Genomic DNA, 16,876 nt, shown 5'->3' with positions numbered 1-16,876 from the left:
CATCAAGCTGTGCTTTGGGTGTCTTTGTGTTTCCCCGTCCCTCTGCAGATTAAGCAAGTGTCCCCCGCTCTTTCTGAAGCCGGAAAAAAAAAAACCCTCTCCTGGGCAGTCTGCGGCCTCTGCGAAAGATTTCTGGAAAAAAGAATAACAGGAAAGCAGACCAGTTCCCAGGTATTGGGGGGGGGGGATGGATGTAGAGTAAAAAGTCAAATGAGGGTTTGAGGCTGAGGTTTGTCGGGGGCGACCGCAAATCCCCGAGTCCACACCAGGCTTAACATCGCCATCTGAAAAGGCTTAGTACGTTTATGGCTTGTGGACCAAAAAAAAAAAAAAAAATTCTAGAAATGTAGATTTTTTTTTCATTTTTTTTTTTTTTACACAGAGGTCTGTGTTATATTTTTCTTTTGCTCATTGTGTCTTCAGCTGGTGCCGGGTGATGCAACTTTTTAAATCAACAAGATTATTAGCTAAGCTGTTCGCTGCAGCGAGATTAATAAGTGGCTATCGGTGATTTGATTTAGTTTGTTCTTCTCACTTCAGCCGTCCTTTGACTAAACACAGACTGGCAGGAACTCATCACCCAGTGTGGTGAACGAGTGCTCTCGGTTGGGCGAAGCGTGAGTCATATTAATTGACGCGAGCAAGATTAAGCGGGGTTACAGGCTTTGAATGTAATTTTGAATAGATTTCCGGTTAATTGCTCGGCGCTTCAACAGAGAGGAAGGTGTTATTGTTTGAGCGGCGTCCCCTCATCTGCCAACTTAACTGGGCTGTGGATGAAAAATCTCTTTTGAATGGGAAAAAAAAAGGAAAAAAAAAAGTGGATCCTCCTGTGCTGCTAAAAGGACCGCACAGCATGAGGCAAAGGGTTGGATGCAGTTATTGCCCCCCTACCTCTCTATTCAGTGCCAGTTCACAGGCTTCCCCCCCCGATCCTCTAAACATCTTAAAGGCATCGAATTAATTAATTCTCAAAAAAAAAACAAAAAAAAAAAAAAACAGGGCCTTGTTTCAAGCCTGTGTGGCTTTCCCCTCCGCAGCACGGCCCCGCAGCACAACATGCGAGGAAAATCAACACACGCCGTTTCTCCTTTAAATAAATCATTCAGTAAATCTTTGCAGATTCACATTTTTATTAAAGCAAACTTGAAATGATATGATGAATTAGTAATGGAGTGTGGTTAGAATGAAGTTGCTCTGCCCCCTTACAAGTTGAAACTTCAATGCAAAAAGAACTATAGTCCCAGTGTGTGTGTGTGTGTGTGTGTGCGCGAGGGTGTGTGTCTCGTATTTCCGTGTGAAAGCGTTGCATGTCATTCCGTCTATGCTGTACGACACACCGAGATTGTGTGAAATAGGTGTTACCCAGCTAGGATGATCTACAGGATAATTTATCCACACGCCCCCCCGGACGAAGTGGGCCGGATTAAACTCAGCCGAAGGGAACTGGTCCGTTCTCTTTGGGATACGATCAGTTCGTGCCATCGCAGTCGATTGAGTGCGAGAGTGTCTGAGAAACCTGAGTTGTCTATTCATGCTCGTATTATTGATTCACCAACAGGAGGAGGTTTTTATTTTTTATTTTTTTCTTCAGTGCAGGGGGGAAAAAAAATCTGTGCAGTTTATTCTGAGGGGGGGCTCCCGGACTAATCCGGAATGAGGAGGAAGGAAATTTACGTCTCTTTACCCTGAGAGAATGAAGCCACCCCAGAATAATCCAGTACTGTACTTACGCCAGAAGTTTGAGCCTCCAAAATGAAGTCTAAAATTAGTTTACATTCCTGCAAAAGCCGAATTTCAGTGTGATTGGGTGCAAAAGGATGGGTTGGACGCCTCTGGGTGTTTTGTGTGTGTGTGTGTGTGTGTGTGTGTGCGTAATTAACCAGAATATCCACTTGCTCGGAGCTTCACCGCGGTAAAGAAAAAGAGACTCGCCGCAGGGGCAAGTTCCTACCTGCTTTCCAGTAAACTGATCTTTACCTGTCGGCGTGGGAGTCGGGCGTCGCCATGCAGGCATTGAACGGCCTCCCTGATATCTGTGAGCACAGCTTTGGGAGCGCTTTACTTATTGTCTTCTATTTTTCTACTTTATTACCTGGATTTTTTTTTTTTTTTTTTTCCCATCAAGAACTTTCACCCTGCTCATCGTTCCAGTGTTTTTACCGTGTGATGTTGAGCTTGTTTGCTTCATTACGCTACGACTGCAAAGTGTGTGAATCAATTGGGTCTCCACATATTTAGTAGTATTATTTAAGTCCCTTTCACAATACTTCCAGTAGCATTCCTCGTCTTGCCCCAGTACGCAAGGACTTGTACGAGCCGCTCAAACAAGTAACCAGTACCCGTATTTGTGACCGAGTACCAGCATGCCCGAGGGTTCCTCCAGCAGTGGATGGCAGGGCCCACTTCCAAGGATTGCTTCATTATTTTTTTTCGTTTTTTGAGATAAGACACACAAAAAAGCCAAAACAAAACCACAGCCTTCATCCTTCTGCTAAATTCCCCCCCAGCCTTAATATTAAAACCCCAGTCATGCAAGTAAAGACAGGATTTGCTGGAGGTGCTCATTTAACCTGAGGACCCGCCAACAGATTTTTTTTTTTTCCCTTCATTTTCCAAACGATTCACTGTGTGCGAGAGGAACAGACCCGGCCCGACCTCAGCCGCAGATAATCAACTACACAACTACACAAAAGTGTAGCGTGCGTGCCGACCACTGACCCGAACCCAAAGAAATTCAACCGCCAAAGAAAAGAGCAGGCAGGACACAGGAAGTCGCTTCAGAGGACGAAGACACCAGGAAATAGCAGGAAAATCAAATCAATGATGGCGAACTGTGAAGGAGCGAGAGTGTGATCTGTCGCTAAAACTAGACAGCAGCGGACGGCGGCGCAAACCACAGCGACTGGCCGCGATTGGTCGGCCATGTTTGTTTACCCTCTGGCTCTCGTAGACGAGGTTGTTCTCGCCAGAGTTTGGTGCATTCGGTTGCTTGTGACCCCACATCCGGTGCAGTCCCGAAACGATTGACCCCCGAAACCTGCGGGTCAAGGTGAACCCCACGGTCTTTTGAATAACGGTAACCATGGTGACCATTGCGCAGCTTGACCTATGCACCTTTTACATTACATTACATTACATTTGGCAGACGCTTTTATCCAAAGCGACTTACAAGACAACTATTGTAAGTCGCTATAACTTTAGTTCAGGGTCTGACTGTTTATAAAACAATATAAAAGTGCCGCGGTTTGAATTCCCGCCTCACAGCCAAAATGCTTCCAGGTTCAATTCTGGGTTCTCTTCACGTTGTCCGTCTTTCTCCCACAGGCCAACAGCAATCAGTAGATCCCTCAGAACGAGGCCCGACACGGAGTGGTCGGATGTTTTCTTTAAGCGACCCTGTGATCCACAGGGGATGAAAGAGTGAACGCCGGGATAGAACTTCCCCCCCGAACACCCAGCGTTAATCGCAGTGTGTTATCGGCGGTCGGGCGTGTCCTCACAAACGGCGAACTATCTCTGACGGAGTGAGTGCGGAATGCTAATTTTTAAAGCCCTTTGGAATTAAATTAATCATTACCTCAATAATTCCCAGCAGCGTTGCTGTGTTACTGGCCTCAGAAATACCTGTTTAATTGAGTGGAAGTTATTTGGTAGCCCTCCAGCGCCATGCCTGCCCTTTGGCAGCCTGATTTCATCCCGTCCCGGCTGACGTAACATCACGCCGCCCTGACCGAAGGAGAGGGCAGTGAAGGACATCTAGTTTTCCCACCCGTGACAGAGGAGCCATCTTTTCATCCCAGTGTGAAAACGCCCCCGCCGCAGCGCCGAGGAGGTGTAAACCGTCCACGACATATCTGTCGAGGTGGATGGAGACAGAGCAGTGGATTCCGTCTGTTTCAGTGGTTATTTAGACACTAAAAATTGCCAGGACCTTTTTGTTTTTCTCACCAAGACTCTGAGAGCAGAGGTAATTTCATGCAGATGAGTAAAACAGCACTGGGGTTAATTTTCCTGTCCAGGAATACATATGAGAATGTTATGGTTACCGCAGTATAATGACTGCGTGTGGGTTCCGGTGGCGTTTCTGCTTATTGAAGCAGCATTTGAATGAATCCAGGCTGCTACTGTACCTGGTGCTGTTGAAATGTTTTGATTTATTTATTTTCCTAAAGCATTGGGCAGCAACTTTGGCAGGAACTAGTGTTGCAGATAGAGCAAATGTTCCCCCCGAACAGTCACTCGTTTTAATTTGTTGCCCAGACCACAGGCAACATAGGACTGAAATACTAATTAATTAGTGATTATAAAAAAAAAAAATAAAAAAAAAAGGGGGTGAGCAGGATTGGAGTCACAGAAGAGCAATTAAAAGTCCAAGCAGTAAGTAAAATAAATAGTAATATTAAAAAATAGTTTTCCCTGAAGTAAGAGAAATAGAAAATAGCTTTTTTTTTTTTTTTTTTTTTTTTTCTTTAAATTCTGATATTTTTTTTCCTCATGATTCCCTTCAGTCCACCAATAACCCTAGAGGCTGTGTCCACTTAATCCGCCGCAGACCTGAAAACTGTGCCGTCCCGCTGCCACCCTCGGCTGCTGCCGCAAATCAGTTTTCCCCCGACGGCGGGCTCTTCGCACCAACACGCCGAAATATTGGACACTGGTCATGGCTTATACTTGCTTGGCAATTTTATTTTATTTTTTTTTTGCAATCAACTTGATTTCTTTTCATTCTTGGCCGGAGACTTTACAGCGCTGAACTTCATCTGACAGTTCAACTTTCTCAGAACTTGTCTGAAAGGCAAAGCCCCGGCACCGTATTCAACGCTTTTGAGTTTAAATTAAGTGGAAAAATTGACGACGGATGCCAGTTGAGACGGTTCTAAGGATTCTCTCTTTTATCTCTTAAACGTAAAGTCCAAGAGTAAATCAAGTCTCCACTTTAAGGGTTGTTATTTTCGATTATTGGATCAGCTTGGATCAAAAAAAGAAACAACAACAAACCAATCCAATCCCCATTCTGTACAAAAGCAGTGGAGATTAATGTCTGATCGTGAAAGGGATTTCGACCCGTTAGAACAGAGATTTTATCTAAAACCGTCGCCAGCCGTCATCATGTTTTTATTATTAGAACACCAAGGAGTCCTCACAGGAAGCGAACGGGGGCCAAAGGTGACTCGGTTGGGGCAGCTGACCAGCGGCGGTCGTCGGAAGTAGGAGAAAATAGCCAGGAAACGCTTTGCCCCGCAGGTCATAGATCATCTAATAATGGTGACCCCGCAGCTGTCCAGACCGCTCTACATGCTGGATCCGACGGTCGGAAAAGATCTGATATTCCTTCCAGGCAGGAGTTAAACGAAGTGCTATTTTTTTCCTCAGCTTTGCCTTTTGAGGGAACATCAGGAAAAAATTCTCCGCTTTCATCCGGCTGTAATTCGAGGCAGCGTTCATTGTTTGTGTTTGAAAGGATTCGAGGATCCAAGCGGGGCGGGAGAACACACATGCCGAAACGCATAAGGTGGCGAAACCCCTCCTCTGTAGCGCCTTAAGCACCGTTGGCTGCGGATTCTCCGTCTTCTCTTTGGACTCCATAGAACGACGTCTGGATGACTCGCACAGCCTGATAATTGAGAGAGAATGGGGGCTGAGGTCAACCAGCCCGTTCTATCTGAGCTGATTGTTTTGTCTGTGACTCCTGCTAATATTGCTGCAGGGACCCCGGTGTCTTTCAGCGCCCCGCCTTGTGTCAAAGGACAGAAATAATGCATATCCAAAGGGGGGTGTAATTTCCCCACGTGCCACAAGAGGGCACATTTGCCTGTCAGGCCTAGGCGGAGCGGTCCTGCGTCTACCAGATAGCGAGTTATGCCCGAGGCGCCTCGTGTACATACCAAAACTCAGTCCTTTCTCTGGACACCTGGCCTGAGTCGTCAGCCGCCCCGCAGCATCGGCTTACCTGCTCATGGTGACAGATTGGGGGCTGCGTCCCGTCACCTCGCTGCCCAGGCGCTTATTTTACACCTATGGCCACAAGTGTGTTCATTAAAAAGAAAAAAATAACTAGAAAATAATCATGGATAATTAGACGAAATAGGGTGCTTCCCAAAGAGTGCACTGAGTACTTTGGAATACCTCACGGTGTATATGAGGTCTCTGGATAATTGCTAAAATGATTTGTACTTCAATAACTGAGTAAGAATTAGCACCTTTCATCGAAAAAAAACATATTTTTTTTCCTTTCAGTAACCTCCTAGGGATTTTTCTAAGACGCATCCATTTATCAGCCTTTTTATGATTTCCGTAAAGAAGATATGACACAGGCTGTTACCTGAAAAGCACTTGACGCTTCAGTTTTCTTCTGTTGCCTCTTAGATCGAGGGTCTTTTTAAGAAGAACAACAAAAAAAAACAAAACTCATGGCGGCCCAGTTCTTGGTCCGATTCATCACAATGATGCAGATCAATGGCTCCTCATCAGTGTGAGGAGTTTTTGCACAAAAAATGGTATAAATATTTGCAATGTACCATTCAGGTTTGTTATTTTTAGATAAATCTCATCCAAGTGAGGAACGACATACCCGTTCGTTCTTAATATCGGCTATTTATTCCTTTCAGAATAGATCTGGATGCATTGTTACAGAAAGCGCTGTTTCATCGCCCGTCCCGGACAGTTTCACGGGTGTTCGACTTGGCCAGACATTCGCACGGTTCAACCTCGCACGTGCACACGGAGAACACGGGTTTAAGATTTGCGACCGCAAACACCGTGAAAGTTGACGTTAGCAGGTAGGGAGGCGTAGATTTGCCCAAACAAAGCTGCTTAATTAACAACAACCGCTTTGAGTATTCACTCAATACTGCAAGTATTGATGAAGTTCGAGCTCAAGTTTGCGACCCGTACTTTCTTTTTCTTTCATTTTCTCTTGTTATTCTTTTTCACCAAATAATCGCTGAAACCCTCTTTGAGCACGACAGCTGTGTCTGACAAAATTTCTGTGGCGCAGCGGCTGCTATGTGATCCTGCTCTCGTGGCTCATTAACTTTGATACAGCCAGACTTTTTGGCCTTTTTTTACTGCCAAGGTATATAGCGCTAATAAATCAGCGTGTCAGGGACACATTCGCAGGGCATGCGTCCGGGTTTGTGTCATAAAGGGGTATGATGGAATCGAAAAATGCCCAACAGGTGATGGGTGTCCTGTTCGGGCGTGTTGGCTGCCCAGAGGTGATAATATTGTGCTTAGTGTTGTAAAGCGATAAGGATCATCACCCCCCACACTCTATGCCCCTTGCCTATCTCATCTTTTAACCTGTGGGTTGTTTGAAACGGCCAGAAGCCGCCTTCTGTGGAGACGCCGTGTCTCTTGGGTGGATTCTGCGTACCTCAACCTCAGGAATAACTTTCCCCCACCCCCGAATAGACGGTTGATTTAAGAACTTCACCTGAATGTCTCATATCCTCCAGTAATCAATTTGATTGCACTTTAAACGCAAGGGCTCAAAGAATAGTGTGTCTGGATGCAAATGGTTTCGATCGGTAGGTAGAAGTATCTTAACACCAGGTGGCCATTCAGCCGTCTTCTTCTTTTTCTCCCCTCCATCACCGAATACGGGGAAAAACAACAACTACAACAAGAAGCTGTTATCGTCCAGATGAACGCCTACTGTGACGTCGCTCATCAGGCAGGCGCTCGGTGCGGTCACGCACAAATCCGCTGTGTAATCTGTCGGACCGCCTCCGGATGTGGTCCGTTTGACTGGCTGTTCAATCTTTCTTCGAGGGTTTCAACACTTGTTTAACATGGCTGACCTGTGGGCATGGCGGTTAGCGTTTCCGCCTTACAGCAAGAAGGCCCCTGGCTGGATTTAGTCAGGAGGGACGTTCTGTGTGACCCTAAATTGCTTAAATGTGCCCTGCGATTGACTGGGGTGAACCCAGCTTTTGCCCAATGAGAGCTGGGCTAGGCTACTGCACCCCCACGACCGCGAGCGCGGGATCGACGGTCAAAATTTTGGCCGTCGAGTTTAACATGAAGAAGAAGAAGTAGACTATTTTTATATTCTCTCACAAAGTCTAAAAAGGCATTAATAACATGTCTAGAAACATCTTATCTTGGGTTCATCAATTTCACCTCCACACCTCTGACCTTACAGGCAATTAAAAGTTGGAAATACTACATTTTTAATGACCTATCCAATTCCCCACTAACACTGAAATGTGAAACGCAAAGTCTGATCGTAGATGAAGCCCACAATCGCTGTCATCATGTCATCTTATGAAACCACATCAGAAACTCAAGGCATGAGCGCCGGCGTCGCTTTACATACGTGTTGGCGCGCAGCTTTATGTTTCAGTCTTGGCCCCCTCGCGACTGCTACCAGATGACCGGCTCGATATTTCCAGCGGGTGATTTCATCCGTCTGGACGGCCGACGCTCGTCAGTCAAGCTCGGGGTTGAAGAGGCAGGAAACCCAGGTGTCGGGAAGAATTATGGCCGTGGAAAGTGATGGAAAACACGAACCAACGACAGCAGCGTTCGTCGCTCGGCGAATTATTCCCAGACACCAAGAGTCCGTGTGTGCGGGCAGGTAGAGGACTCGCTCGGCTCGCTGGGTGTCAGGTGGTGTTACATCCCAAAGCCGTGTGTTTTAAAATAGCAACATAACACGCTAACATGCGACCCCCCGCTGACAGGGATCATTTCAGCATCAACAAATCTTAAAGAGACTTGTTACCGAGGATGCGGTTCAAGAGGCCGCCATATTGGAATGTTGATTATGTTCAATTCCAAGATTTTGAACAAATGATCTCTGGCTCTGACCCGATTGGTGATTGGCTGCCAGACGGACCTCCCAAGGTCGTTTTCAGTGGCGAGTATTTGATATAAAAGCTTCAGGATGACCCGCAGCGACAGTGGTCCTTTGTCTGGGCGGTCCACTATCAGGTCTGACTGATGCTGCCGTGTGGTCTGTTAGTCACAAAGCCTAAGATGCCGTTCCCGACTTTAGGCAAGCCCCTCACTCCACCTCACTAGTCATAATTATGGGATGTGCGATGGGTCGACACTGCAGAGACTTCATTATCGGCACAGACCGAACAATTTTCCTGCAGGCAAGATGCTTCTGAAGACTGAGTCTTGCACGGGGAACACGGCAACACAGAAGACAATAGTGAGATTTCATCAAAGGAGCTAGTTAAATATTTCTTCTTGTTTATCCTCGTTTCGGGGGAAGGCATAGAAAGCAGCGAGCGCCCTCTATGGGCTGAGGTCTTCAAGTGTCTGGCGCAACCGCTTGAAATTTCCCAGTTGTTCCCTATTTGCTCTGAATTTGCATTCAAGTCTTGGCTGCGAGTGCTGCGTCGAGTAAATTAAGAAATACCTATTGCTGCTGATTTGCTAATTTGTCTCGTTACCACAAAAGTACTCCTGGCTAGACTTGAATGATGATTTAATCCGGTCTCAGATTAATGGGTAATTACTGTGATTTTGTGTAATTATCTCATTTTTTTCTGTTACCATGAATGTTTGTACCATTTCCTCGTCGGAAACATCCACGTAACCAGTTAAACCAGTCGAAAGTGACAAATAACTTGCATTGGCCCCGTCTTTGGACCAAAACACTTCTACCCACTCACATCCTAGACATTTTTTTTCAGCAATGAGTGTAATACGTGAAGGATTCGTAGCCTTTGGTCACATTTATCAGTCCTCATTAAAAGTCACCAGGCTTGCAGGAGCTATAGCGTGTTCTCTCAACTGACTGATGGCCCTATCCTAAACACTCGTGGTTAACGCATTTAAAATCCAGTGCACGGCAATGTCAAAGCTGCCGGAATCAGATGCTGTACAACACACACACACACACACAGTTAACGTCCCTTGTTAGCCTTTCACCATATGTCCCTGCTAACCACTTGAGCGTCCTCTGCCGACTGGCGCTATCACACACTTTATTGTTGCAGCCCATTCACTTATGTTTGCGAGCTTTTCTCGCAAACCTGGCATCACTCCGGGTTTCTTCTTTTTTTTTTTTTCCAGTTTTATTCTAATCTTTTTTTGTACCGGCCTCTACCGGTGTGGCTCACATCCATTCCATCCTGTGGGATGGCCTGCCGACAGGAGACGGTCGGCTGAAACACACCGGCGACGGTCTGGATCCTAGTTAATGGGTTGCACAACAAAGTCCACAGGTGGGAGACTGACCCAGAGGTTAATGCACACCTCAGTCACTCCTCTGCAAAATGGAAAACACATGAGAATTGGATTTTTTGTTCAAAATATGTGCCTTTTTCTGGGAAATAATACAATGGCTTAGGCAGTAAAAAGAGGGTGGGGCGTTGCATTAAAACCGGTGTGATCAGAATCCGTACTGCTTCCTCGGTGGGCGATGGGATGAAATACCGTCCGTTGAACGGTAAACACATAATCCTACTGACTGTTAGCTTCAGAGAGTAAAGATCCCTGACAAGAATGAATAAAGGGGGAAAAAAATGACATTGAATGAGAAAATGATAAAACCCTGGTCTACTTGCTTGTTGCATTGTATCTTTGTTTAGAGGCTTTACAACCATCAGTATGAATGAACAATATCTGACTTAATGGCTGCATTTGTTTTTTTGTGTATTTTTAGATGAAATAAAGTTTTGTTTCTCCTCTCCTTGAAAGTATCGCCCGGTGACAACTTTGCTTTGCTAACAGCCCTATTATTAAGTAGTACATAAACAGATTCCTAAACAAATACACACACCGACGGGCCCATGCGAGATATTTACGTGAGCGGTGCGCAGCATGCCCAGTGGCTTGCTGCCATTTTGGCGCCTTTGTTTCTATGCGAGGGAGAGCAGCTTTGGTAAATTGACACCTACTTCTTCATATGACATGTCATGTGGAGGAGGCTTTTTTTTTTTTTTTTTTTTTACAAGTTTATTGAGATGGGATCCCGCTCCGTTAACGCCAGTCTCGCAGCAGGCGGTAACATGAGTCTACCGGGAGTTGAAAGTGTTTTTTTTTTTTTTTTTTTTTTTTATGAACACGCCACTGTTTCTGTTTTGTTTTCTTTTTTGGTTGTGTTTTTTTTTTTTTCCCCAGAGCTCCGCATCCAATAAAAGCGTCCGTCTTTGTCACGATCGCCTTGTTTACCGCGTCGGCATCGAAGTGGGTGAAGAGTCAGTGTAGCTGTTTGTAATGAGGGGGCTGCACTCTAAGACAGCTGGTTGTAAAAGGGCTGACATCTAACCTCGCTACCGTGCTGCTCGGATCACGGGGGGGTGGACAGAGTCGGGGGGGGGGGCTTTGGAGCCGCGCCGCCCTGTTTAGACGGATGGGTTAGCATCAGCATTCGCCCCCGCCGCTGTCCCGTGGGTGTCAGTGCCAAGACTTCAAATGTGCAAACCCTAATCCCCCTGCTCGGACATTAATATTTTCAGACGGAGACAACCAGGGAGCCCGGCGGGGGGCGGTAATGTAAGCGAGGTCTTTCTGGCTGGCCTTGTTTCACGCTGGCAGCCGTGATGGACATTTAAGCCATTACTCATTGCACAGCTATGCCCAGAATGTATTCTTAGCCCCTGTCTTCCTATCAGTCACTACAGAAAGTTTTAAGGGTCAAAAAATAAAGAAGTAACTAGTCTGCAGGGCTGTCTGCACCGCCGCTGTTTACCAGGGAGGGGGGCTGATATTTTAAACCGGGGAGCGCTCACATATTTACCCCATTGAGCCTGACTGACCTTGCCATTTTGGACGAGGGAAGACACTGGAGACCACCGGTAACGGAGCGAGGCGAGGATAGAGAGAAGCCGCGGCGATAAGGAGGCGGCCGGCAGATAGAAGCGCGTGAGGAGGAGGGACGACCGTCGGGACCGCGCCGAGTAAACCGGGGGGTTCCAAGACCGAGGCGAGCTGCGAGCGGAAGATCTCCGGCGGGGTCGAGAGGCAGCCAGGCTGAGCTGACTTTCCCCCCAGAGGAGGAGTTGCAGTTGCCGGCCAGGGCAGGTCCCAGGGCTGGCAGGGCTGGCCCTACTGCTTCTCCACCTCCATCCCTTTTCCTCCTCCTCCTTCTCCTCCTTCTTCTTCCTTAAAAAATCTGACTAAACTGCTGAGCAGTTCTGAACTCCCAGGTAGAGCCTGCGAGCAGCACAGGAATGCTGAGAAAATCCCACCGAAACCGACCGCACTTCCCTCTCTTGAGGACATCCGTGGCCTTCTGAGAGAGGACCTCGCCTTGCTTTCTCCACCCTCTGCTTTTAAACTCACTGGCTGAGTGCACCGACAATTTTTTTTATATATCTATATACATCTATATACCCTTTTTTTTTTTTTTTTCAATTTGATTTTATAAACCGGAACAATGGCGACCTTTTCAGTGGCGCGGTGCAAGGACCAGCTCCAATCGCCGAAGATGAGCCGCTGGCTGAAATGCACGTCCATGCACTTTGTAGGTATACTTGGCCGGTAGTCGTGTTTCTCTTTGCTCTTTTGTCCTCTTCGTTTTTTTTTTTTTAAATCTTGTCTCCTGCACTCTCATCCCTACCAATTGTTCATTCCCCGCCTTGCTGTTTTTCCTTTCAGATTGTTTGTTTACCTCATTAAGTGCCTGAAAAAAAATCATATGTGTGCTCCAGGGAGCACCATTTGATTTAATTTGGATGTATTTATTGGTGTAGCGGTGTGCCTTGCAGTTGAATTCTACTAAAAGCTTGCCCTTGCTTGCTTTTCAAGTTTCACTTTAGAGCGGAGGAATGGAGGAGCGGTGGAGAATGACTGTTCCCATGTTTCAGCGCCGCCAATCACACAAAGCTCGCGTCTCTGACTTGTTCCGCGTCGTCTCTTTCAGAACACTGACTGGAACAAGTACGATGACCGGCTGATGAAAGCGGTGGAGCGCGGGGAGGTGGATAAAGTGGCCGCCGTTCTTAGCAAGAAGGGCATCATCCCCACCAAGCTCGACGTAGAGGGACGCTCCGCGTAAGTAAACACACATATGCACGCATGGGCACGCACGCACACACACACACACACACTCACAGCAGGTGAGTATGAACTCATGTGACATTTTTCAGTTTTTTCCCTTGTGTTGTTTTGCAGAATCTAATAATTGCAAAGCATCTCCACTTCTAAAATTTGCAGCAGTCACCCCCTCCTCCTTCCCTCCCCAGCACAGACTCCCAAGTGTCTTCTCCCCAGATAAAGGGGAGACGGGAATTCTTCCACGCTTAGGTCACTTTATTTTCAAAAATAGTTTTACCTCGCACCTCCCTTGGAGACATCAGTGCCAAATATCCCTGTCTGACCCGCCCCAAACGCAAATCCCCCTCAAAATTCTCACAGCTGGGAGGCATTTCAGCCTTAAATCTACCCGGAGCTGCGCTACATAAAAATGTCACCGCGGTAACATATTAGCACATCCCCTTCATATCCTGAAATGTTCCCCTCAGTGTCGTCGGCCTCCGGAGGTCACCGTGGGAGTCGAGAGCTGGTATGGAGAATATTTGTGGCCACTGGAGGCCTGACCAGACTGGCCGGGGGCTGTTTGTTCACTCCTCACAGGAAATGACTCCCCGCACATTCGCATCGTGTCCGCGTTGGCGCTTAAAACGTCAAGTTCTGCATTCTGGCCCGGCCGCGGGCTGTTATTGGGATCACTTGACATCTCCAAAGTTCATGTTTTTTGTTTTTTTTCCTCTGATGGCAGGAATTTTCAGTGGGATCCTCCAGCGCAGGGGATTTTTTTGCAGGGGGGGAGGACTGACTCTTCACTTGGTTTCATTAAATCAAGAGTCAGTACATGCAGGAAAGGAGGTCAGCTTTTCTAAACACACTCCAGCGGCTCTGGTGCGTCTGCGCCATCCCAGTGCCCAGAAATTCAAGATATTTCATGTTGATCCTTTTTTTTTTTTTTTTTTTTTTGCTCTATTTTTAAAATGCGGTATTTGAAAACCCTGTCAGTATTTTGTTTTCTGGCCTGCTCTGTTCCTTCCCTGCATTTCAGCGGATATCAAAACTGACATTTCAGCTTTCATCCCAGACCCACGATGAAGGCGCGACTTCTTCCTCAGGATTATTTTGACTTTTATTTAAAACGTATCGTTCTGCATCGTGAGCAAAGGTGCCGCATACACATCACGACATCTATGTCACAATCTGAGGAAATCCTGGTCTTCCATTAGCAAGTCATCAGAGCGATGCACAGTTCAGTACACGCATCAACAGTACAGAGGATTTTCATTTAAACTTTTACAAAAAAAAGTCATGCTGTTGCTTAGTCTACCTTTTTTAAAAAAAATAAAATAAAAAATAGGCAGACCACAATGTCAACTCAGCAAGTCTGTATATAGTTTAAGGGGCCACACACACACACACACACACACACACTGACACGTGTCGATTGCATTGTGGCTGCTGTAAAGGAATGCCGAATGCAACCCCACATTATTAGGGACCTCTGTGGGGAAACTAATTACAAACTGTTAGCCGCACAATATATTATTTGCTGTGTGCCGGATTAGCGACGCTGTAACGGGCTAATGAATTCAGCCCCGACCGTTGGGTCAGAGCTTCCAGCTGAGTAAACAGTTTATATCTCCGACTCGCCGGTGGCCGGATCCCGCTGAGGCGGGCGTGCCCACCGCCGCCGCCACACCTGCTCGACCGAGCGGCGGCCCGATAGCCGGCCGTCGAGGGCTTAGCAGCGAAAATCCACATTGCGGCCGCTCTCTCAGCACCGAACCATGACACCGGCTAAAAATACCGCCTCCTCCTCGCTGTGTGTCTGTTAGGATTTTCACTGATGATCGCTCTGTCTTCTTTTTAAATAGAAACTCTGTTGTTTCGACCCAAGTTTTAGGTCGTGAGCGTGTTACCGCAATAATCTTTCAGAACGGGATTGGAGAACCTGGTTATCAGGATTTGTTTCTAGATTTATACTTTTTCCCCTGCTAGACTGCAGAAGAAGTTGAATGTAGGCCGGGAGACTCTGTGCTTGGGGCGTTCCACGGGGCTGCGTGCCTCCAAGATGCCTGCTGTATTCCTGGCCGTCTGGCCGAGATTTAAGTTCATATTTCACCGTCCGCCTCGCCACTTTGGGGTCCTGGGAAACGAATCTTGGCAGCGACGCGGCATCCGCGGCCCCGGAGCTTGTTTTCTTAAAATGGCATCCCGTCGACGAGGCATCGCGAGGGAGCGCGTCGGCTTTTGTAAACCAAAACACACGGGCGAAACTGACCAGGTGCGATCCATCGGCCCCGTACGGATCGTGTTGCCGCGGGTGATTTGGCGACGACGGGAGATCCGCGTGCCCTGAAGTCGACAAAAGTGTGTGAAGTGTGTGCGACGCAGGTTGTCAAATATGGCTCAGCTACTGTCCCGGCATACACCCCGGCCCGCGCTCCTCTGTCTGTGCTCTTAAAAATAGCAGTTGTCTCCTGCAGACCGTCAACCTGAAAGCCGGCTGAGGGAACAGGTGCGGAGGAGCCCGAACCGTATATCTCCCGGGACGAATTTCCAACTGTCTACAGCCAGAGTTTAATGTCTGCACTGACCGTTCCAAGTTCTGGGCCGCTTTAAAATGCCTCTCGGTTTCCTGGAGGGTTAAACTTCCAGGTGGGACCTCCTTATCCACGTGTCACGGGTCTGGTTTTTCACGGCGGAGGGATGATATTTCTGAATCTTGAGAGCCGAGGGCAGCTGTTCCCCCCCCCCTCGCCCGACGAGGCTCCCGATAGAAATCCACAGCTCCGGTTCGAATGCCGTTGCTCTTGAGCGTTGTCCGTACCCCCCAAAGATGTCGCCATCTTTGCTCCCCATCTTCCTCGGAGGCCGCCGCCCGCCACCCTCCCCTCCCCCACCGCCGGGAATCAGTGTCTCTGAGCCATCAACGCCGCTTTTAATACCCGTATCGGTGTTGAGGTGACAGTCTAGCTGTCTCCTTGGCAGATACCTCGGGTTTAGCGTATAAACAGGGTCATGTGGTCGGACGGGCGACGGACCGGGATTGACTTACACACACACACACACACACCCGTGTCTTGTGACCGCGGTGCTGCTGTGGATTAAATCACAGCAGACCATCTGGACGGTCTCCAGTGTGATGGGTTGATGACGACATGACAAGCAGGGGCGGCGTTTCAACCCGGAAACCCCTCGATTGGGTGTCGATTTCAATCGAGGAGATCACGAATCACGTGATAAAAGCTCCAGGCCTTCCACCATTTTAACCCGCCCCTTCCCAAAGACAGCCCTTTTTTTTTTCATATTTTCCAGACTGCTTTTCCCACCTGTCCCGCCGTGTCCGTCCGCCCGCCTTCATATTTTTCTCCTCTCTTGTGGCCCAGGTTTCATTTGGCCGCAACCCGAGGACACCTGGACTGCCTGAACCTCCTCCTGGGACACAACGTTGATGTCACCGCCACCGACGCCACCGGTGAGTTCTAGCAGACGGACAGAGAGCGAGATGTATCCACGTCTCCTGAGACTGACCGCCCTGGATGTCCGAATCAGCTGATAAACATGGCGAGGATGCGGCCGTCCGTCTCACATGCGCTCCAAGGCGGTCACTTCCGCGGGCTGATTAGAGCACATTGTGGTACCTTGTGCCGGAGCACGTCGCCCGTCGTGAGGGCGGCAGATGAGGATGTGTCGAATAGAAAATCAGTCTGATTAGCAAGCGACCCGTCAATCATCCTCACAAAGCACTCCTTGGAAGCGATTGTGTTCATCTTTATTTCATTACGATGCCAAAAAACAAGGCTGACGGGGTGAATGATGAGCAAAAGAAAACGTCGCAGACAAAAGGCTCAGCCGTGAGAAAGGACGAGTCGGTTTTCTTCTATTTCCGGAGCTGTTTGATTCCGTTTGACGCCGTCCTGCATTCAGCTGAATTTGA

At 47.8% G+C, this 16,876-nt stretch overlaps 1 protein-coding gene across 5 annotated transcripts in view; it reads left to right on the top strand.

Moving 5' to 3' along the window:
- The window catches only part of uacab (uveal autoantigen with coiled-coil domains and ankyrin repeats b), a 34,367-nt gene that overhangs the window by 6,234 nt on the left and 11,257 nt on the right, over positions 1–16,876 (top strand). For 2 of the 5 annotated variants that reach the window (XM_086144184.1, XM_086144179.1), the window contains exons 1-3: positions 12,245–12,430; positions 12,830–12,960; positions 16,326–16,414. In XM_086144184.1, coding sequence (XP_086000310.1) covers positions 12,344–12,430; positions 12,830–12,960; positions 16,326–16,414 — 307 coding nt within the window. In that variant the 5' untranslated portion in view covers positions 12,245–12,343. Of the gene's footprint in view, positions 1–12,243; positions 12,431–12,829; positions 12,961–16,325; positions 16,415–16,876 lie in introns of those variants that run through there. The other 3 variants (XM_086144180.1, XM_086144182.1, XM_086144181.1) reach the window with 3 other exon arrangements.

This window comes from Fistularia commersonii, chromosome 3 (genome assembly GCF_037954325.1).
Source record: "Fistularia commersonii isolate RoL2024-O1a breed Wild chromosome 3, RoL_Fcom_v1.0, whole genome shotgun sequence".
Lineage (NCBI taxonomy): Eukaryota > Metazoa > Chordata > Actinopteri > Syngnathiformes > Fistulariidae > Fistularia > Fistularia commersonii.
The sequence above is the reverse complement of the archived record's forward strand: the minus strand, read 5'-3'. Positions and strand labels throughout refer to the sequence as shown.